Raw genomic sequence first — 22781 nt, forward strand, 5'->3', positions numbered from 1 at the left:
TCGACCTACTGAAAACCCACAAAAGCCTAAATTAATGTGAAATTTCACACCAAAGGGGTGTATAGCTCAGGTAAAGCTCAAGAATTTGGAAATTTCGAACCTCCTTGATTGATATTTTGTATTAAAAAGGGGAAATAATGTCGAGTATAATTACCTAGAGTTCGGCATGGTAAACTTCGGGCGAAAAACCCACGGCTAGCGTCCTGTGACACCTGGGTAATAGGAAAGTACTTGATCTATACCCCGCCCTCTCCTACCTCCCGTAATCTTAACCTATAAATAATCATTTTAACCCCGTAAGAAGTTTTCGTCGGAATAATTAACCCCCCTCGTAACTTCTATGTGGCAAAAGTTTCGCCAAAACGAGCAACAAACTACTGTTGAGTTTCAATTTTAATGGCTTTACAAAATGAATCATGTAATCCAAAACCCCTGGCGTTGCATCGCTTACCAATGACAAAGTGATGAGGACAACCTCTCTCCCTGCTCCACTCTGGTAGTGCCAGATGTTTACCAAACGTGCTTGATTACTAACTTGGACATCAATATTAAGTAAGATCACCGCATCAGATGAGGGGTACGGGGGATAGGGGTCAGCACAATAGAGAATCAGAAACACATACGTACAAAGAGACAGACGAAAGCAACCATACAAGATACAAGTCAAAGAGTTCTGTTCCTTATTTGTGTTTCTAGAAAACCTCGATAGTAAATAATTTTTTAGGCAAACCCCTCGATAAGAAATAAAGGTACGGGGGATAGGGGTCAGCACAATAGAGAATCAGAAACACATACGTACAAAGAGACAGACGAAAGCAACCATACAAGATACAAGTCAAAGAATACGACTCAACAATCTCAATATAGTAGGTACAGTGGAACCTCGATAAGAGATAACTCGATAAGAAATAAAACTCGATAGTAAATAGAAATTGCGTGTTCCCTTCCAGTAGGTATGTGTAAAGGTGAAAACCAAAATGCACATTTTTGCGTCTGAATCTACCAAGGCAGCGGAAATACTGTACATATTCACTTTGGACTTTAAGAAAAGGTCCCTTTGGGTTGATTGTGTTATTTTCCGTTAGATATACATATGTATGAAGAAGTCTGTGGGTCTGTTAGTACCTATAAGTCTGTTAGTACCATAATGCAACCACTTCAATACATTCGAAAACATTTTCTAGTATATGCCAGAAAAAAGAACATAACTTGTTTTTTTTTTCCTCTTTTTTTACCACAGAAAATGCCAATAAAAGTAAAACATAACGCAACCACTTCAATACATTCGAATACATTTTCTAGTATATGCCAGAAAAAAGAACATAACTTGTTTTTTTTTTCCTCTTTTTTTACCACAGAAAATGCCAATAAAAGTAAAAACAACTTAAGTAACTTTTAAAAAGATTGCAAACAAGTAGATAATTTTAGCAAATTGAAAACAGCACTAACTATGAACTTCAAGCTGTTCAGAGCTAATGGTCGGACTGGAAGGAGAAATACTGGAAGCAACAAGTAATTTTAGCAAATTGAAAACAGCACTAACTATGAACTTCAAGCTGTTCAGAGCTAATGGTCGGACTGGAAGGAGAAATACTGGAAGCTTCTGCATTAAAACATCAGCATTCCCTCTTATTCTTTAGAACCGAGTCCTTGGGCTACCGAGAAAAATGTTTCCTAGCAAGTACGAGTATGATGAAAAATCAAAGGTTTACATTTTCACTTTTGCAGTAGCACTTTCTCCTATTAGAATGGCAGATAGATTTTCTACCATTCTAATGGAATTATCCCCTAGGTAGCACCCCGTAAGCAGCGTTAATGTTCATTATAATAGGATAAAGTGAATGTATACTTTTTATCAGAAAAGCTTGTTTTATTATCTCAAATGCTTTCAACGAGTAAAAAGTTTTCTTTTTTCCCCCCGTATTGACAAAGTACAAACCATTTCGCCTCAAGTGCCGATTTCATATTTGTTCACGAGGAATAAATGGAAAGGATTTTATTAGAATGGCAGATAGATTTTCTACCATTCTAATGGAATTATCCCCTAGGTAGCACCCCGTAAGCAGCGATAATGTTCAATATAATAGGATAAAGTGAATGTATACTTTTTATCAGAAAAGCTTGTTTTATTATCTCAAATGCTTTCAACGAGTAAAAAGTTTTCTTTCTATTAGAATGGCAGATAGATTTTCTACCATTCTAATGGAATTATCCCCTAGGTAGCACCCCGTATGCAGCGTTAATGTTCAATATAATAGGATAAAGTGAATGTATACATTTTATCAGAAAAGCTTGTTTTATTATCTCAAATGCTTTCAACGAGTAAAAAGTTTTCTTTTTTCCCCCCGTATTGACAAAGTACAAACCATTTCGCCTCAAGTGCCGATTTCATATTTGTTCACGAGGAATAAATGGAAAGGATTTTCCAAATGGAAAACAGTCTTCTGGATATTATACGTGCTGGTGTTAATGGTGTTGTTTATTTGTTTAACAATTAACCCCAACTCCTTTATTATTAACGCAACCTGTTATCAGGTAGAAAGATACAGTCAAACGTAATGGTGTTGTTTATTTGTTTAACAATTAACCCCAACTCCTTTATTATCAACGCAACCTGTTATCAGGTAGAAAGATACAGTCAAACAAAGATGTAGGATGAATATACTATAAATCTTGTCTTGTGATCTCATCATATTAACAAATATGTATCTCATTTTTGGGAGAAAAATCCATTTAGACGACAAACACAAGAACATTACTGTCTCAGGCATGAGCAGATTATATTCCAAACTCCTATAGGTAAAATATGGAACTGAGAGTAGATAAGTGGATTATGTACTGTAAGAGTACTTGCAACTAGCACTGAGAAAAAAATCTACCACCATTATTGGTTTACTTGTTTACTAAATTGCTCGTACCTATCTTCCGCGTACACAAATACCTCCTTAGATTCTATTTTACATTAGGAAGATTACTTACTCTTTCTGCCCCTCCTTTCTTACCCTCTCTATACTTCTTCTCCCTTTTCTCTATCCTCTCTTTTTCTCTATCCTTTCTCTCACCCTTTCCTTTCCTTCCTCTTCCTCTCAGTCCAGGCATGAGCAGATTATACTCCAAACTCCTATAGGTAAAATATGGAACTGAGAGTAGATAAGTGGATTATGTACTGTAAGAGTACTTGCAACTAGCAAGTACTGAGAAAAAAATCTACCACCATTATTGGTTTACTTGTTTACTAAATTGCTCGTACCTATCTTCCGCGTACACAAATACCTCCTTAGACTCTATTTTACATTAGGAAGATTACTTACTCTTTCTGCCCCTCCTTTCTTACCTTCTCTATACTTCTTCTCCCTTTTCTCTATCCTCTCTTTTTCTCTATCCTTTCTCTCACCCTTTCCTTTCCTTCCTCTTCCTCTCAGTCCCCCTTTCTTTTCTCTTCATTGCAATTTCTCTAGCAGCACACACGACAAGCACACGTCAAGACATTTTCTCTTAGTGATTTATTTTTGTCGGAAAAAATGAGCCACAACCAATCTTCTCAAAAAAAAAAAAAATAAATAAATAAAATAAAATCATCCGTTTTAAGGAGGGGGAAAAACGTGGGAAATATCCGAAGAAGCTCCAGGGAAATCAGTGGAAAAAGGGACTTGGCTTAATATTGAGTGACTTAAATGGTATTGGAAAAACACCCGGGCGGGCGTTCAGACACCATTTCTGCTACCATTATCTTCATCACTCCACCGCTTAATGTATACCATTCGATCATGTTCATTTTCACCTAATAGCTACATAGTACCTTTCTTTACACTTGTGTTTTATAGGAGGATGATGGTTACTGGGTTACAGTCCAGGATGCAAGCTTGCTATACAGAAAAGTTTGACTGTATGTATTGTTCGATCATGTTCATTTTCACCTAATAGCTACACATACACAGTAGCTTTCTTTACACTTGTGTTTTATAGGAGGATGATGGTTACTGGGTTACAGTCCAGGATGCAAGCTTGCTATACAGAAAAGTTTGACTGTTTTAATTCTCAGAATCGACGAAAGTTTGAACTCCAATATTGGTTTCTGTTCTCTCATGTTGATTTAGTACCTATATGGTGGGTAGGTTTATAAATATATATTTCTATTCAACTATTCTATCTGATAACGGCTTTATTACTGGATGGACCATCAATACGAGTATACTAGAAGGAAGAATATTGGTTTCTGTTCTCTCATGTTGATTTAGTACCTATATGGTGGGTAGGTAGGTATTTGTGTTTCTCTTTTACTTTATAAATATATATTTCTATTCAACTATTCTATCTGATAACGGCTTTATTACTGGATGGACCATCAATACGAGTATACTAGAAGGAAAAATCATCCGTTTTAAGGAGGGGGAAAAACGTGGGAAATATCCGAAGAAGCTCCAGGGAAATCAGTGGAAAAAGGGACTTGGCTTAAAATTCAATAGGATAAGGAAGGTCGTGTGATGTTCACACCAGATTTTTTAGTTGAAAAATAGGCATAGGAAAAATAGGGGAAAAACCAAACATACTCGGGTTTGGTTGCTGCATTTTAGATTTTTATTCAATTGATTGGCTCCCCATTGTGTATGTTATTTGTAGACTACCTTAAAGCTTTTGATTCCGTGAAGGTGGGGGCAGTTTTTGAGGCATTGAAGGAACAGGGGATAGGGGTGGAATACATAGAGATGCTCCAGATACTGTCTCAAGATAACAAGATGGAGGTTCAGGATAATGTGCAGATCAGTGTGCGGAGAGGAGTTCGACAAGGTGACCCGGGATCCCCAAAATATTTTAATGCACTGTTAGAGAAGGTTTTTAGACATCTAAATTGGGGACACAGAGGCATACAGGTCAACAATAAAAGATTACATCACTTAAGATTTGCAGATGACATCATTTTATTTGCAGAAAACCTAACCGAGCTAAAACAAATGCTAGATGAGCTTGTGAGAGAAGGGGAGAAGGTAGGATTGACAGTCAATGCAGTAAAAACCAAACTGATGTGTATAAACATAAATAATAGAGACAGTTTCAGAATGGGTGAAGAAATAATAGAAGAAGTAGAAGAGTTTGTTTATTTAGGGAGCCTGATATCCAAACAAGATGAATGGCCAGAAATATATAGGCGAATTAAGTTAGCATGGGCATCCTTCTCAAAATATAGGAACTTATTGAAATCAAAGAATATGAAAATGAAATTTAAAGTAAGATTGCTCCAATCATGTGTATTACCATCTCTGCTCTATGGGTGTGAATCTTGGGTATTTAAGAAGGAGTACATTAACAAGTTAAGATGTGTGATGAGGAGGATGGAAAGATCAATATTAGGAGTCACTCTTAGAGACAGAAAAAGGAATAGTTGGGTAAGGGAAAAAACTGGGTTAGAAGATGTGGGGCAAAGAATGTGGGAACTAAAAAGTGGTTGGGCAGGTCATATTTTAAGAAGAGAAGACAATAGATGGTCAAAAGAGATTCAATTTTGGGAAGTAAAATCAAAAAGAAGGAGAGGTAGACCAAGGAAGAAATGGGAAGAAGATTTCAAAATTGTTGCAGGAGCGAACTGGAAAGAGATAGCTAAGGACAGGAACAGATGGAAGAAAATCATAGAGAGGGGGAAGCTGATAATATAATAATTACCTACATAACTATCTACCTATTGAAATATAAGTATAAGTAGTGCTCTGTGGACTGCTAGCTTAGAAAAAGTTGTACCATTAAATCAAAAATTTAATAGAACATCTCTTTACTGATCCTATTGGTCTGTAGTTTGTCTCGTCACGTTATTTATTTTTCCCATTATTATTATTATTATCTTCTCCTTTCCAATCTTGTTGAGGTGCAGTCCATCAGGCGAATAGTCAGCACTTCCCAATACAGACTGGGGATCGAATAGAGTGACATTTTTGGAAGTAAGGAAACCCGCGATCTTCTGATTCATGTGCGAGATGTGAGAGTTGAGGTGGTGTTCTCCCCGTCTTGGTGGTATGAGGACAACTCCAACCCTGCATGATCCATACCCTGACACGAACTCTGTGTAGGATTTCTTCATATTGCTCCACGGAGTTTTAGAGACATCATTGGATCCCGAGAAGAGAATGATTGCGTCACTAGCAGACACTGAAACTCCCCCCTCCTTCATAAGATCCAGAGACTGCCCCAGCGTGGATCCTCCTCTGTAGATACTTTGAACTTCAAAGTTTGGTGAGATCTTCGCGGCCAAAACATTTTGAAGCTGCCGAACATGACTGTCACCCACAAGAATGACTTTGGATTTGTTGTCATGTCTCTTCAGGGGTGCAACAGAAGTAGAAACATGCTCCCTTGATTTTGAGGGTGGAGCTTTTGACTTGGACTTGGACGGCGCCGAGGTAGGACGGTGTTCATTTCGTTTTGTAGGAGCTTTAGACTTGGTCGACCCAGTATGATCTTTAACACCAAGTGCTGCCTCAAGAGTGCGCACAGTCGTGAGTAGGCTGGACACCAACGTCTTCTGTTCCTCCAATTCTTCATGATGAGAAAGTGCACCTGACGATGACGGGGGAGATCTACATTGGCTTCCAAAAGTTGAATCTTGTCCCTCAGCTCAGCAGTTTCCCTCTCAAGCGTCCATATTGTCCTCTCCTTCTCAATGATTTTGTCAATCAATGAATGATTAAGCTCATACAGTTGTTCCTACTTAACCTACTGTAAGAAAAGAAAAAGAAATTGTATTTATCTGTTATGAATTGTATCTTTTATTCTCAATAAAGGCTATTTTATTTATTTATTTATTCAATTGATTTCCTAAATGTGTCATTAACTTTTTACTCGGGTTTGGTTGCTGCATTTTAGATTTTTCATTGAATTGAATTCCTAAATGTGGCATTAACTTTTTACTCGGGTTTGGTTGCTGCATTTTAGATTTTTCATTGAATTGAATTCCTAAATGTGTCATTAACTTTTTACTCGGGTTTGGTTGCTGCATTTTAGATTTTTATTGAATTGAATTCCTAAATGTGTCATTAACTTATTACTCGGGTTTGGTTGCTGCATTTTAGATTTTTTATTGAATTGAATTCCTAAATGTGTCATTAACTTTTTACTCGGGTTTGGTTGCTGCATTTTAAATTTTTATTGAATTGAATTCCAATATGTGTCATTAACTTTTTACTCGGGTTTGGTTGTTGCATTTTAGATTTTTATTGAATTGAATTCCTAAATGTGTCATTGACTTTTTACTTTCCTTATCCCATAATAGGTAAGTAATGTTTTCTTTCCTCTACAATTCTAATGTTACTTTTTTCAGATGATAAAGATATGGACAGAGTGTTCAAACTTCCAGCTACCACTTTCATCGGAGGACCAGAAAAGTCTCTGCCCCTTCGCGAAATCTTAAATAGATTGGAGTCCACTTACTGCAAAAGTATTGGGTGTGAATTCATGTTTATCAACTCCTTAGAACAATGTAACTGGATTCGTCAAAAGCTTGAAACTCCCGGAATTATGGAAATTGATGCCAATCAAAAAAGATTGATTCTAGCCAGAATAACAAGAGCCACAGGGTAAGATTGATGACAACAGGAAAGAAATTGGACAAGTGTCAAATCTATCTAAATATCTTAAATGAAAATGTAGATCTGTCTGTACACTGCTTACATAAATTTTTAGTTATTCTTACTCCTTATTCGGTTTCGGAAGAGACGGTTGTTAGCTCTCTCTCATTTTCCTCACTTTCTCGAGACGAAAGAAAGACCTTTCAACCAAAGTCCCCCCCCCCTAGATCAGATGCTGGCTACGCCTAGATGCTATTTTGTAATTTTCATCAGTACACTGCGGTCAAGATCTAGATTTCGTAATCCAGGATCATTGGTTCAACAGCAAGTTAATTGATGTAGGAGTGATGGAAAATTATTTAGATATTTTCTTTAGAAGAGCTGATGTCCTATGATCAACATGACTATGACGAAATAATGAAATCTAATGACATAATTAGCCTAAAAAGTAGGAGAGATATCAATGACCTAATTCTATTATTTAAAATTTTAAACAACATGACAATTCTTCCTGAATTCCTGGAGAAAATCTCGTTACATACATGTCCCATAACTATGAGAAATCCAGCTTTATTTGTTGAAAAAGCATGTAAATCTAATTATTTAACGAATAATCCATTAAACCGATTCATCAAACTTATAAACCATGTATGTAAAGAAGATAAATCCATAGACCCCTTTTATGACACCCTTAACGTATTTAAAAACAAAGTTATTAATTCCCTATCTGACATAAATTAGTACTTTTATTACCTACTTTTATCTTGGTATATGTTTACGTAGTATATTATATTATATTTACTTTTAGTATTTTTCCCCTAACACATTTTATAATATTATATATTCTAGAATTCTTATATGTAAAAATAAACATGGGTATACCCCGTTAATTTGTTAAAACAAACAAAACAAAACAAACTCAACACAACACACCCTCCCGCCTGCTTTATGGACGATTGAAGAGACCTTCACTGACCGCCTTGTCTAGAAGTGTTTTGAAGGAGAAGAAAGAGAGTGAGTTCAGGATGGGTAGGGGGAGTGCGTTCCAGAGGTCTACGGAGGACAGGAGGAAGGCGTTGGAGTAGGATTGGGTGTAGTGCCGCGGTTTGTCTAGGAGGAGTTCGTGGGATCTAGTGTCTCTGGAACTCACGTCTGTACGAAATTGATACTTTTCGTACAGATAAGGAGGGGAACGGGATTTTAGGAGTTTGTAGAGTACGGAGAGTGTTAGGATACGTCTTCTATCTTCTATCCTGAGCCATTGGAGTCTGTTATAGTACGGTGTAATGTGCTCCCGGCGCCTGACATTATAAATAAAACGGACACAGGAGTTCTGGGCTCTTTGGAGTGACGTGGCTACGACTCAACAATCTCAATATAGTAGCTATGTGTAAAGGTGAAAACCAAAATGCACATTTTTGCGTCTGAATCTACCAAGGCAGCAGAAATACTGTACATATTCACTTTGGACTTCAAGAAAAGGTCCCTTTGGGTTGATTGTGTTATTTTCCGTTAGATATACATATGTATGAAGAAGTCTGTGGGTCTGTTAGTACCTATAAGTAAGTAAATAACGCAACCACTTCAATACATTCGAAAACATTTTCTAGTATATGCCAGAAAAAAGAACATAACTTTTTTTTTCCTCTTTTTTTACCACAGAAAATGCCAATAAAAGTAAAAACAACTTAAGTAACTTTTAAAAGGATTGCAAACAAGTAATAACATGTAGTTCCACGGCTAATGTACAATGCTAACTATGCAGAATCTTCTTCATTCTCTCTCCTTGAAGCTTAAACTTTTTAAAGACTTTTGCTTTCGTTCATTTTGCATCTTTCGAGATAAACTATAAGAGGAAGCAGATTAATGAAAACGCCGAAGCACCGAAGGCACGTCTAAGTAGAATAGAATAGAATATACCTTGTTTATCCTGCTCGAATGAGACTAAAAAGTCCCTTTACCCCAGCAGTCTAAACAAGGTCTCGTGTATTTTATGGGTATAACATTTTACAATGCATAATTATTACAGTAGACCTTGCTTAATTATAAAAAAAGAAGAAAAAAAATAATAATATTAATGAGAAGAAGAAAAGAGAAATAGATTAAAGTAAAGAAATAGAGTTGAGTAAAGTATGATGATCTTAGATGGAGGTGAGATGGATACCATAAGAGCCAAACTTTTTTTCTTCTTTTCATTGGATCTTGCTGAATTAGACTTTAAGGACCTGAAATCCTGAAAATGTGCTTTGGAATTAAAAAGTGACTAGGTACCTACCAAAAATTTCAGCTGATTAAGTTATACCTACCTACATAGGTTCATGATGTAGGATAAGGAAAGTAAAAAAAAAAGGATGAGAAATGAGGAAAAACTTCTCTTAAGTAAAAGAATTAAGAGGAAAAGTTATAAATAATACTTATAGAAGGACGTAGAAATGAGAAAGTAGATGTCTATGTAGGATTAAAAAGTAGGAACAAATTATTGACCGAACAATAGTGAGGTCCACGTTTTAACACAGTTTTGCATTTGGTTTGGATTTTTGTTTGTTTGTTGCGCTACAACTCGCGATTACCTGTGTAACCCACTAGGTCACGGAAGCTACAAGGTCGAAACACGTGATCTCACGTGAGATCACGGGGAGTCAGAAAGATGTAGTTCAAAGTTTTCCCACTATAATGTAGGTAATTTCATTCAGGACAGCTACACTACTATCACGTCACCTCAGCTCACGTTACGTGAGGACAGTGTGGCTATCATGAACGAAATTACCTACAATATTATGGGTAAACTTTGAACTACATCTTTCTGAGTACCCATGAGCTAAGGTTACGTGACGTGATAGTAGTGTGTTTCTTCTTAAAGGGTACATAATTATGTACTAGGTAGTAGTTCAGAGATCTGTTTGACTCATTCAGTAAAAGGAATAATCCAAGACCTTTGTCAGTAGCTTTGTCCAAAAATATCTTCACATTGATCTGGATGAACTATAGATATACAAAGGGAGTTTTACGTAGCTGTGTTCACAAAGAGAGTGTGTGAGACAGATAGACAGGAGAAGGAGAAAGAGAAAAAGAGATGGGAAGGAGAAATTGTGAGAGTGTGAAAGGGGTAGAGAGGAGAGAGAGAGGGAGAGGAGAGAGAGAGAGAGGGGGGGGGAGACAGAGAGAGACGGAGAAAGAGATGGGAAAAGGGAGTGGGGAGAAAAGAGGACTTAAATTAAAAAAGGAAGAGAGAGTTGTCTCTTTTTCTTTCCATTTTCCATAGTGACCTTTTGTACAAAATTGGAATATAAAGATAGAACTAAATATTGTGTATTATACAATGAGTTATATGTATAAAGCTATGTACATAATTATATCGTCCCTTAGAATGCGAAGAGGTATCATAAGTTACATTTTTCCTAGATAAATGTACGTAATATAAAGATAGGAAAACTTGTGGCTTACGCTCTTTTATGTTCAAAGGGACGATATGTACCTAGGGTACAGATGAGGCACCAAGAAGCAGAGTGGACTAAGTGGTAAAATCGACTTTTTTTAGTATTATATATCGTTGGAAAGCCCGCGAAAAGATCTATCTTCTAGATTCTAGAGTCCAAAAATAACAAAATTCTCAAAGGTCAACGTAAGAATCCGATGTTGAGATGATTATCTTAGTCGGTGGCCTAACGTCAAAAAAGCTGCATTTCGTCAGGAAAGCACCAAATTTGGCATGGACCTTCATTTGGACCATATAAAACTGCAAAGAGGAAAACCTTGGTTTCTCATCTTTTATTTTAATCTTCAAAGGAGGAATGTTTGGGAAACACCTCTTGTGCGAAGGGTTCAGTTCAAATAGGTAGGTAGATATATGATCAGTTCCCTCATTTTGTTTTCTTATCTACGTGTCTGAGATTTATCTCAAATTGCTGATAGATATAAAATATAAAGTGAAAGAATTGTTTATGGTGAACACAATATTTTCCGAAGGGGTGAATGGTGGGTACTTGTAACTTGACTGTTGAGAGAAATCTACCTAACTCAATGATACGAGCTAGATAAAACATCTAAGGTATGATGTATTGAACATGAACTATATTTCTTTACTTTCCTTATCCTATACCCTGCAGGAATGAAAGTAATGTAATCGGCTGCATTTTTTCTGCAAAGGACAGAGAAAAGCGAATCACACAAAAATAATTATTTTTCTTGATTTCTTAATTGTGTACGAAATAAAAGTCCCTCACGTATCAATTTAGATGATTTCCAAGAAGACATAGGTAACAATTACCTTAAAAAAGAGCGAGAGAAGGAGAACGAGAGAGAGAGAGAGTAATCAAAATCAAGTCAACCTAAATAGAATTTGTTTCAGATTCGAGCACACGAGCATTGTACCTACCTTAATATGGTTTTATGTGTACCTACCTGTTTTTCTTTCCCAAGCTAAATGGCAATCCTTGTGTTCCTCCCTTCCCTATTGTATAATATGACCCAAGGGAGTTATTTAATCAAAATCAAGTCAACCTAAATAGAATTTGTTTCAGATTCGAGCACACGAGCATTGTACCTACCTTAATATGGTTTTATGTGTACGTACCTACCTGTTTTTCTTTCCCAAGCTAAATGGCAATCCTTGTGTTCCTCCCTTCCCTATTGTATAATATGACCCAAGGGAGTTATTTTTTCCTCTGATATAAAAACGGAAGAAAAAAAAAAATCTTTTAATTTTTCAGAAACAGTTTTCCCTAAAAAGATTTTTTTTTCTTTCTTTTTGTATATTATGAAATAGAAGATAAATATTTTTTAAAAGTATCAAATTCTATACAGCGTGCAATGCTACACACTTTCTTTTTGTATATTATGAAATAGAAGATAAATATTTTTTAAAAGTATCAAATTCTATACAGCGTGCAATGCTACACAGTACAAAGGAGTTCGAATGTTTAAAATATAAAATGAGAAATAGTATTTTCTTTATGTTGTTTCGAATAGATTTATTCTTTGTAAAAAGAACTAGAGTACAGTTCACTTTTGAAAGTACTTCGAGTTAAGTACACAGACTAAAACTATCTACTCTATCTAGTTATCGAAGCGGTGGATAGATGAAAATACATAGTTTCCTAATGATAGGAAGATCGAATAGATTTATTCTTTGTAAAAAGAACTAGAGTACAGTTCACTTTTGAAAGTACTTCGAATTAAGTACACAGACTAAAACTATCTACTCTATCTAGTTATCGAAGCGGTGGATAGATGAAAATACATAGTTTCCTAATGATAGGAAGACTGAAGAGTGGCAGCAAAGAGAGCTATAGAAAAATTCTTGCCTTGGAAAAAATTAATCTATCATGAAATTTCTATGGTCCCCTGTCATTTAACTGATTATGCAATATGTCAATGTTCGAAGGGAAAAATTCGCCTGTCTGTAACAAAATATCTCGAGAACGGTAAGAGCTAGAGACTTGAAATTTGGTATGCAGTTGTCAAATGCGGTGCGATGCTTGGCGGTATTTTGCCGCTCTTTGGCGGTTTTCGGCGTAATTCATTATTATCTCGGGAACGGTATGAGCTAGAGACTTGAAATTTGGTATGTAGTCCAGTTCGAAGGGGAAAATTCGCCAATCAAAAGCAATTACAATGTACCTACCTAGGTAGGTATTGTAGGTACGTATTTATCTAAGCTCGGGGCTAAAAGTTGTCCACTGTTTGCACTCTCAGCAATATTTATTTCGTTCTAAACAATGGAATATAGAGCGAGAGAAAATACATCATTTGTTTGCCATGAACTCTGCTAGATTTCACTTAGCAAAAGATATGTTTACTTGATGGAAAATGTACAGAACACTATACTATACACTTGTCAGGAAAATGGAAGGAAAAATTCGCCAATCAAAAGCAATTACAATGTACCTAGGTATTGTAGGTACGTATTTATCTAAGCTCGGGGCTAAAAGTTGTCCACTGTTTGCACTCTCAGCAATATTTATTTCGTTCTACACAATGGAATATAGAGCGAGAGAAAATACATCATTTGTTTGCCATGAACCCTGCTAGATTTCACTTAGCAAAAGATATGTTTACTTGATGGAAAATGTACAGAACACTATACTATACACTTGTCAGGAAAATGGAAGGGAAATGTATATATAAACCGTTTCTTCTCTCTCTTAACAATGGGACGGTAATGTATGAGATATTAAGACGGTGGGGCAGGGTGGCGGGGTGCGAGGGGCTAGAAGAAACATTTTGTTCAAATGTAGAAGCTTGGGCCGGAAATGAATGAAAAGCAATAATGCTTTCTTCAGGGCGGCTCTTGAATCATTAGAGAAAAGAGGGCTCTAAGTGATAAGTTGAACCCCTTGACCCGGGACGGGTTTTGGGTTTATCATCTTTATTGTTTGGTTCTATGTTGGGAATTGGGCTTGGCATAAATTATTCAGGCTGGGTAGGTATGGGATCAATTACTCTGAAGGGTCCAAAAGAATGTACCTATTCATTAATATTATTTCTAGAGAAAATATGGTGAGACATTTCCTGTTATTATGGTTAATTGTTTACTACTTTAGACACAGAAAGGCAAAGGCAACTGAGGAGGTAGTAAAAGGCCTTTTTTCCTCATTTACTTACACGGGCACTTCATACAAATTGTCCTGTTAAGTATCAAATGTGTAAATAGATCTCTCATGATATTATTTATTGTTGCTATTCATTTCCTCGACCTGGGGTTAGTAAAAATGGTAATAATAATTCCGTTATTCTGACTTTAAAGCACTTGAAGCATCATGTAAATTTTCATGACCGCCCATAATATTTCTCTTAAAACCTCGAGGTACTAGATAATTTTTTCAGCTATAAAATCTAGAATTAATTAAAAAAGGTATGGGATACATGAACTTTGACTTTTACTCTTGACTTGTTGATCGACTTCGTAATTGACTGTACTACTTTAGAGGGTTTGAATCTTTTTGAATAAAAATTGTTGGGGAAGGGCGTTATAAAATAGGTATTTGTTACTTGATGGCTTCAACAGAATTGGAATTTTCTAATGATGTCCAAAACTATACATACTAGGTTTTCCTTTTCTTCAATATTGTATGTCAAATGGAGACAGAAGTTCCTATGTTCATATTCCTGTGTTTCTCATAGAAATAATAGAATTATAAATCATGTGTTCTACTTCCTGATCGAATTAGATATCAGCATGCAAGTCACTTCCATGTATTTGGATGTTGTGTAAAATGTGTGTTAAGAATACGTTCACAGTTCTCCATATTATTTATTTCTTACTTGGAGGCTATGTTAGGTTCTTATCACTAACTTGTTCTTCTTCTCTGTCATATCCGCTTTTTCTACTTCTATTTTTTCATATTTCCTTCATTTCCTTTCTTGTTGTTCGCATTTTTCATAACACTCCCATGCAATATGTTCTTATACAGAGGTAGATATTGTGTTATTATATCTGCATATTTATATTATTATTACTCTTTCGCATTTCGTGTTATTTATTATTTATGTGATGTTCCTCTACATCCGCGCCGTGTTCGAGTTTTTAATATTTCAACATGTTTTTTCTCAATCAGCAGGTTCCAAGATTTGTGTACACATACGAATATGATGATTTTTAATTTATTTTTCATTCCCTCTCTTTCTTTACTTTATTTATAGCACCTTCTACAAGTGTATACTACTAGTATAGCTATTTGCCCATCCACCCATCCTTTGTAAAATCAAGTAACTACCTACTTCGCTATGTATTTGCTTTTCCTTGTATTTAAGAGGGGTTTGAGAAGTCTTCATTGATTTCTCGTGACCCAGACATTAAACATTGAAGCTTACAGTAAAGTAAGAAATGGGTCAAAACACCTACACAAATATTTCAATTTCATATGCTTTGGAATTCAAAAGAATGAAACCTCTTGAACTTCGGAAGTAAAAAAGCTCTCACGTGGTGGTATGCTGACAACACCAGAATCTCATAATCTCTTTTCGTTGTTTGCTTAAATCGTTTGATTACTTTTTACTTTGCTTGACTTTACTCTTCATCTGACTAAAACTTGATTTTTCTTTTTTCATTTATTATTGTTTTCTAGAATTATTTATTATTTCTTATGCAAATAATAAAAGAAAATCGTTGTTTCCTCTTATAGTACAAAGATAAAATAAGCATAGCATGTCATTTTTAACCTTACGAGTATAACATTTAAAATCTCCACAAAACGGAGCAAGTAACAGACCTATAAAAAGCATGATTTTTCCCCGTCAATTTTAAATGAAAGTTCAAACGAAACCCGAAGAGAAGAAGCAACGAGGAATAATGATAAAGAAAAAATCTGTAAAATGCCGTTTTAATGAAAAATTTTGCCTTGATGCGTCGTACGTCATGATTTGGAGTCGTTGCAAAAAGAAAAAAAATCACAATACAATAGACCACCTTTGTGTTTTGTTACATCAAAAGTTGCTTTTATATTACGTAAACAGTGTCGTAACAGCAAGAGGGAGAGTCGCGAGTTAACTTTTAAAAGGAACCTCCAATTATTATATGAAGGTTCCTACAACCGTCGTACGTCATGATTTGGAGTCGTTGCAAAAAGAAAAAAAAATCTCAATACAATAGAATAGACCACCTTTGTGTTTTGTTACATCAAAAGTTGCTTTTATATTACGTGTCTACGTAAACAGTGTCGTAACAGCAAGAGGGAGAGTCGCGAGTTAACTTTTAAAAGGAACCTCCAATTATTATATGAAGGTTCCTACAACCCCCTCCTCCAATTAGTTAAAAACCACCCTACTACCTACATATGTTTACTACATAGATTTATTTCTAGACCCTGCAAGATCAACTTTCTTTTTGTGTATTTTAAAGAAAAAGTTCTAACCTAATATGTAATTTTGTTTAAACCCCCTCCTCCAATTAGTTAAAAACCACCCTACTACCTACATATGTTTACTCCATAGATTTATTTCTAGACCCTGCAAGATCAACTTTCTTTTTGTGTATTTCAAAGAAAAAGTTCTAACCTAATATGTAATTTTGTTTATCTATCCAGATCATAAAGTTGGTCTATATTCTTGCAGCTACATATAACATTCAAAATCCCTACATCATTATAGTCCTGTGGGTACCTCTTGTTGAAAGACAATCTAACTCGACATACGTGGATAGGTGAAGAATTATTACTACCGCATGAGGAAATTCTTCATTATCAAGATTAAAGTGCAGATACTTTGAACTCGCTTTTATGTTTCCCACTTTGAACAGTATTGTTCTAAGCGGGGGAAGGGTAGAAAACCTCAATATCTATGTAGTTGTAGAGGTTTTTCACTCGGGTCCTTCCTACTCCTGCCTCTTAAGAAGACGTTAGTTGTCAACCAAATTTTATCGACCATTTTTTTTTTAATACATAATAGTAACCACTTCTTGCTTCCTTATCAACTTACCATTCTTCATTTCCACAAAATTTGACTTTTCTCTCTCTCTCTCTCTCTCTCTTTTTCTCTCTCTCTCTCTCTCTTTCTCTCTCTCTCTCTCTCTCTCTCTTTATTTATTTTAAAACGAGAAGAGAAAAATGCAAAGAAGATTAAAAAAATGCAAAAGTTTCCCAAAAAAAAAATAATAATAATAATAATAAATAAATAAAAATATTTCCTCTAAACTTTCGTGTGATGTTCACACCAGATTTTTTTTCAAGTCTAATGAGAAATTATTTCTTACAAAGGAAAACCTTTTTGGTAGGTATTAGGTATGGCAATAATAAAAGGCAGACAAATAAATCATCATGCAACTTGATTGACGTAGGCTATTAATTTGAGAAGTATATACCAAAATATTGGTTACTTGACCATTCAGTTGAAACTTTAAACAATCCGTTCCAATGATTGCATTGCTCATCTGATGCGAGTCACATGATTATGACTGGTGAAATATAAAGACGTCATAAAAATAAAACCCATAAACATTAAAAAAAATTCCATAAACTCCAAAGCAGCGTGCAGCATATTGGTAAAATACTATATTTGCTATTGTCATTTCTTTAGACTTTAGAGTCAATAAAATAAATCCCGCCATTCCTTCTTAGCATTTCTCTGTCTCCCTCTTTTTTGCCTCATAACAATTAGTCATGTTTCAAAATAGGTACCTAGTGGTTTACCAAAGGAAATAGGAAAACTGACACCCTGTTTGTCTTTCTAAGAGGTATGATTTCCCAATAAAAATCCTTTAGAGATTTAGAGTGTATCAATTACGTCATGTCATGTTTTAATTTTCTCATTACCATCTATAAAATTTCGAAAAGAACAAATCCTCATGATTTTGACGATCATGTCTGTGACGTCATGTCATGTTTTAATTTTCTCATTACCATCTATAAAATTTCGAAAAGAACAAATCCTCATGATTTTGACGATCATGTCTGTGGGGGTGACTTTCAATTTTGCTGCCGACAGTCGGATCTCATATCTGCCATACAGAATGTGGCAGGATAAAATATCAGAACTACAAGCATTCCAAACAAAAGCAAAATCCAACATTGTTCAGCTGGTAACATCAATGAATATCCCGCGACTTTGTCCATGGTTTGTGTGTCTTGAAATTTAGAAAATCTCAGGTTTCAGGTGTGCTTCAATTTGTCGTTTTGCAATGAACTGATATTTTTCTGAGAAGATCCTAATGTTGGTTAGACATGAAATTGCATTATTGGAGTTGGCCACAATTGTTCAAGTAAAACTCAAGTTTTCACCATTTCAGATTGTTCCTGTTGAAAATAGATGGCAATGAAACCTTTTGTCCTCGAGCTCGAGGTAGCTGCTGGTCGCCAAGAACGCGTCTCTATCTATCTTCTTTCACGAATTTATCATTCGCCAGTTCTAGAGGTTCTCTCAAAATGAAAAGTAAATAAATTTCAAATAATCTGGTGTTCTCGTGTTGACCCAGCACCTAAATGGGAAGTATTGTGTCTCTTCTCGCCCATCTGATGAGAGGCATACTACGGGATGCCCTCTTTTTATTGAGCCTAATCCTTTCTATCTAACCTAATCCTCTTGTGCTTTAAGCCCATATAACCAAGACAATCCACCTTGTGTTCCGGATTTCTAGTCACTTTCCTTTTAATTTGAAAGAGATAGGTTGTAAAAGAAGTTTGTAATCTAATTCAATAGGAAATATTTGATACCTTTTTAACGGGCTCTGTAGTTCTATTGCAATTCAGATATACTAAGTTCATGACATATATGTAGGTAGAGGTCAGAGTTTCAATCCCGACTCCCGACCTAACCATTTTTGTATTGTTTTCCACACTGAAGAGTAAACCATAATTTTATAAATGAGAGAAATTCCTTCCAATCAGTAATCAGTAAATTACTGCGGATAAATTGACTTTCTATTTGCAGTCTATATCATTAGATGGTACAATACTACATGACTATATTGCGTTATGTTTCTGTACAAGCACTTCATATTGCTTGGCTGAGGGACTCCCTGAATTTTCGTATTATCGTATCACGTATTCTATCTCCCTCTCTCTCTCTCTTTTCTGCTTGGAATGGACGGACCAGGGTCCTGACTGAATTCCATGGTTTCCATAAAATAAAAACGTTGAGCATATCAAATGAACGCCTTTAATTACCTTGGATCAAACTTTTCCATCTCGAAGAGCTTTGTAGGAGGAAATTATAACTAGAGAGGTCTTATCATCGCGAAATCGAAGGAAACTAGGATCGGAGAAAGCTAGTCGTTCCGATTCCAATAACGAACCTTGTCTGTTTTAAGATTTGATTGAAATGTTCAATCTTCTTCTTTTTCTGCACGTTTTCCCAATCTCATTTGGGGTTGGCGTTACCTTCCTTTATTTTAACATTTTAAACTCTACAAACCCTCCTATCTAAAGCCTAATTAATCCCTTTTCCATACCTTTTCTCTCAAGTCTGATTAAAATGTTCAATAATCTATAATATAAGTATTTTATATGTACTTACAGGTCACATCCAGTCGCACATCCACGGACAAAGATTTTGACGGATAGGATTACTAGTCGTTCCGATTCCAATAACGAACCTTGTCTGTTTTAAGGTTTGATTGAAGTTTGATTCTTCTTTTACTGCACGTTTTCCCAATCTCATTTTGGGGTTGGCGTTACCTTCCTTTATTTTAACATTTTAAACTCTACAAACCCTCCTATCCAAAACCTAATTAATCCCTTTTCCATACCTTTTCTCTCAAGTCTGATTAAAATGTCCAATAATCTATAATATAAGTATTTTATATGTACTTACAGGTCACATCCAGTCGCACATCCACGGACAAAGATTTTGACGGATAGGATTCATGTAGCGCCACACATCGTAACATGCGGCCATTCTGCGACTTCTCGGCGCTGATTTCTATCACGGACAGCGCGGACCATGTCCGGCGATTATCTGCCTCCGGTGAATTGGTCTGATTGCTCTTCGCGATCAGTTCCTCATCACCTGGAAATGTAAATGAGAACGCCGGAATACGGTAAGAATTATTAATATCTAAAAACTGTTCCGTCAGTTTGGGTCTAGTTTGTTTGAACGCCAAATATAAAACGGAAATAAACAAACCTCATAAACAAAATATTCAATCAGCTTTGGCCCTGAATTGGTCTGAATTATTCACAAATGTACATAATAAAAACACGACTGTTCAGTTTGGATCAGCACGATTCAGGATACTTTAGCTACCTAAATAAAAACCACCTTTATTATCCGAGGTCGACAAACACTTTCACCTAAACCTGTAGACCCAGGGATCAATATTTTAAATTTATATACCTCGATAAAACTTCGGTTCTAACCTCGGACATAGATCGACTTACCCAAAAACCATTTGAGCTTAGCTGGAGGGTTTCCATAGCGACTAACACACTTGACGGTGGCTTTCTCTCCCGCTTTGACCGTAACATTATGTCCTGGGAGCACGGCACTCGCTTTGTACTCTATTCGAGGCGCTTGCGGTTCCACTGAAATCAGAAAATAACATTAGGAGATTATTTTCATGAACAAATCCTGATATGATTATTATTATTAGGAGGGGGGGGGGAGTAATACAATAAAATTATTATTCAATGCTTAGAGTAAATTCAAGTATTCACCGATAAACCTATCCAGGTATGATTAGGTAAGGAAAAATCAGAAAATAACATTAGGAGATTATTTTCATGAACAAATCCTGATATGATTATTATTATTAGGAGGAGGGGGGGGAGGGAGTAATACAATAAAATTATTATTCAATGCTTAGAGTAAATTCAAGTATTCACCGATAAACCTATCCAGGTATGATTAGGTAAGGAGGACGAACAAAGAGGAGAGGAGAACTAAATTTTCCAAGGAAAAGTTTGGGAAAGAAAGTACATACATATATTATGGTATTTCAATATTGCTTTTTGCAATCCCCTCATTTCCTTCAATCTTTTCAAAAATAATAACTATTAAAATCAAATAAGCAGAAATGACAACAATGTGTTATGCTTTCGATATATTTGTTTTCATTTGGAGCGTCATCATCATCATCAATAAGGACAGTACATAAGATTCTTTTGTGCTCACAGTAATTTGATTGTCACTGTGAAACAAGTTGAGAGCTGTGAGCAGAAATGACAACAATGTGTTATGCTTTCGATATATTTGTTTTCATTTGGAGCGTCATCATCATCAATAAGGACAGTACATAAGATTCTTTTGTGCTCACAGTAATTTGATTGTCACTGTGAAACAAGTTGAGAGCTGTTTCTACTGATGATGATCACTTCAGCTACTTTGTACACAACTGTAGTACAATTCTATACAGTAGAGCTTTGTGCATTTGGATAGTGGAACTCTTCTAATTCGAATTCTTGCGAAATTTACGCCGCAGGTACTCCTTTTTGTTTTGCTATTCGAATTCTTCAGACATTTATTTGAAATTTTCAAGTTAAAATAGAGCAAAATTATTTCCTAGGACAGACTATTTTTTCGCTTATAGAGGTTTTAAAAAAATGTGACTAGATACTAAGGTCTTTAGTGAAGGAGAATGATAAAGCTTCAAAGCGCCACACTGGCTACTACAGATTGGGAGCAAAAAGTAAGTACATCAGTACATGTATGTTCTACTCGTAAAAATCTCTTCTCAGTTCATGCCATTACGGATTAAGGAATACAGAGTCAGAATCTCTCTCAGACTCTAAATGCAAAATACATTGCAAGTGAAAATGACAACCCCAATTATTGGACAAATAATGTTACGAGTACCTACTACCTACTGCATATAAAAATATAAATATTCGAATATATATCCGTTTCCCAGCTTTACTTTAGGTACGTAGAAAGAAGAACATCTAAATATCTGAGTGAAGAAAACAGAATATTGGAGTAAGCACATTTATTTCTATCTCTTACTATTATTGGCGCTGCAACTCAACTCTATCCGTATTGATGACAAAATCTGCAAGTGACATCTTGGAGACAAATACATAACAAACATATCTATTTTTCAACAATTCTAGAATATGCATATGCGAGAAATGAGAGCAAAACTTCGACTCCCCCTGTTCTAATGGAAAACTTGTAATGTAGGAGGGCTCAGAGGAGACGACAGTATTCAAAACACTTTCCTGTCAGTTCGCTTGCATGTTTCCTGGGCTCTTGCCTGTCGTGTCATGCAGTGACTTGCTTGTCATATTTCTTTTTATTGAGGTAATGATGGAAGAAGTTGAAATCTGGGACAGGACATTTTTGACATCTACTGCATTGCATTAGTCAGATATCTTTACCAAGTAGTTGCCGGAGGGACTGAGAGAGGAAATGCGCTTTTATCATAAATTGAAAACGGTTAGACTCAGTGAACACACCTAGAAATTAAATAAAAACTAATCAGATTTAGTACATGAATAAAAATCCATGTAATTCGTAGAGTTCAAGGGTTAGCATTGATTGTTCAGACTCTGTTTTATTTCTATACTTCGATACTGTACAGCCATATGAGTACATACAATAGATTTACATTTTCTGTGTTTCTTCTTCCATTCTTCCTATAAAGGCTAATACGTTCGACTGAAAGTCACCAAGCTTCAGTTTTATTGTCTCGACTTCGGTTTTGTTCCAAGTTTTCTGCGCTGCCCATTACCATTTATTTTATGGTTATTTTTACCTCTTGGAACGTTTGAAGTTTGTACCCCATTCTTTTTGTATGCCAATATCAAGGAATGCATTTTGTACACGTACGATATGCAAACTACTCGTATAATAATAATAATA

The 22781-nt window shown here is 35.6% G+C and overlaps 1 protein-coding gene across 1 annotated transcript in view; it reads right to left on the reverse strand.

Annotated features, from left to right (window-relative positions):
- LOC103508741 (B-cell receptor CD22) overlaps positions 1–22781 on the reverse strand; it is a 72857-nt gene that overhangs the window by 40718 nt on the left and 9358 nt on the right. Inside the window, exons 2-3 of the mRNA XM_017443888.2 lie at positions 20363–20506; positions 19797–19991 (exon numbers count right to left, since the gene is read on the reverse strand). Coding sequence (XP_017299377.1) covers positions 19797–19991; positions 20363–20506 — 339 coding nt within the window. The remainder of the gene's footprint in view (positions 1–19796; positions 19992–20362; positions 20507–22781) is intronic.

Source organism: Diaphorina citri, unplaced genomic scaffold (genome assembly GCF_000475195.1).
Source record: "Diaphorina citri unplaced genomic scaffold, Diaci psyllid genome assembly version 1.1 scaffold430, whole genome shotgun sequence".
Classification (NCBI taxonomy): domain Eukaryota; kingdom Metazoa; phylum Arthropoda; class Insecta; order Hemiptera; family Psyllidae; genus Diaphorina; species Diaphorina citri.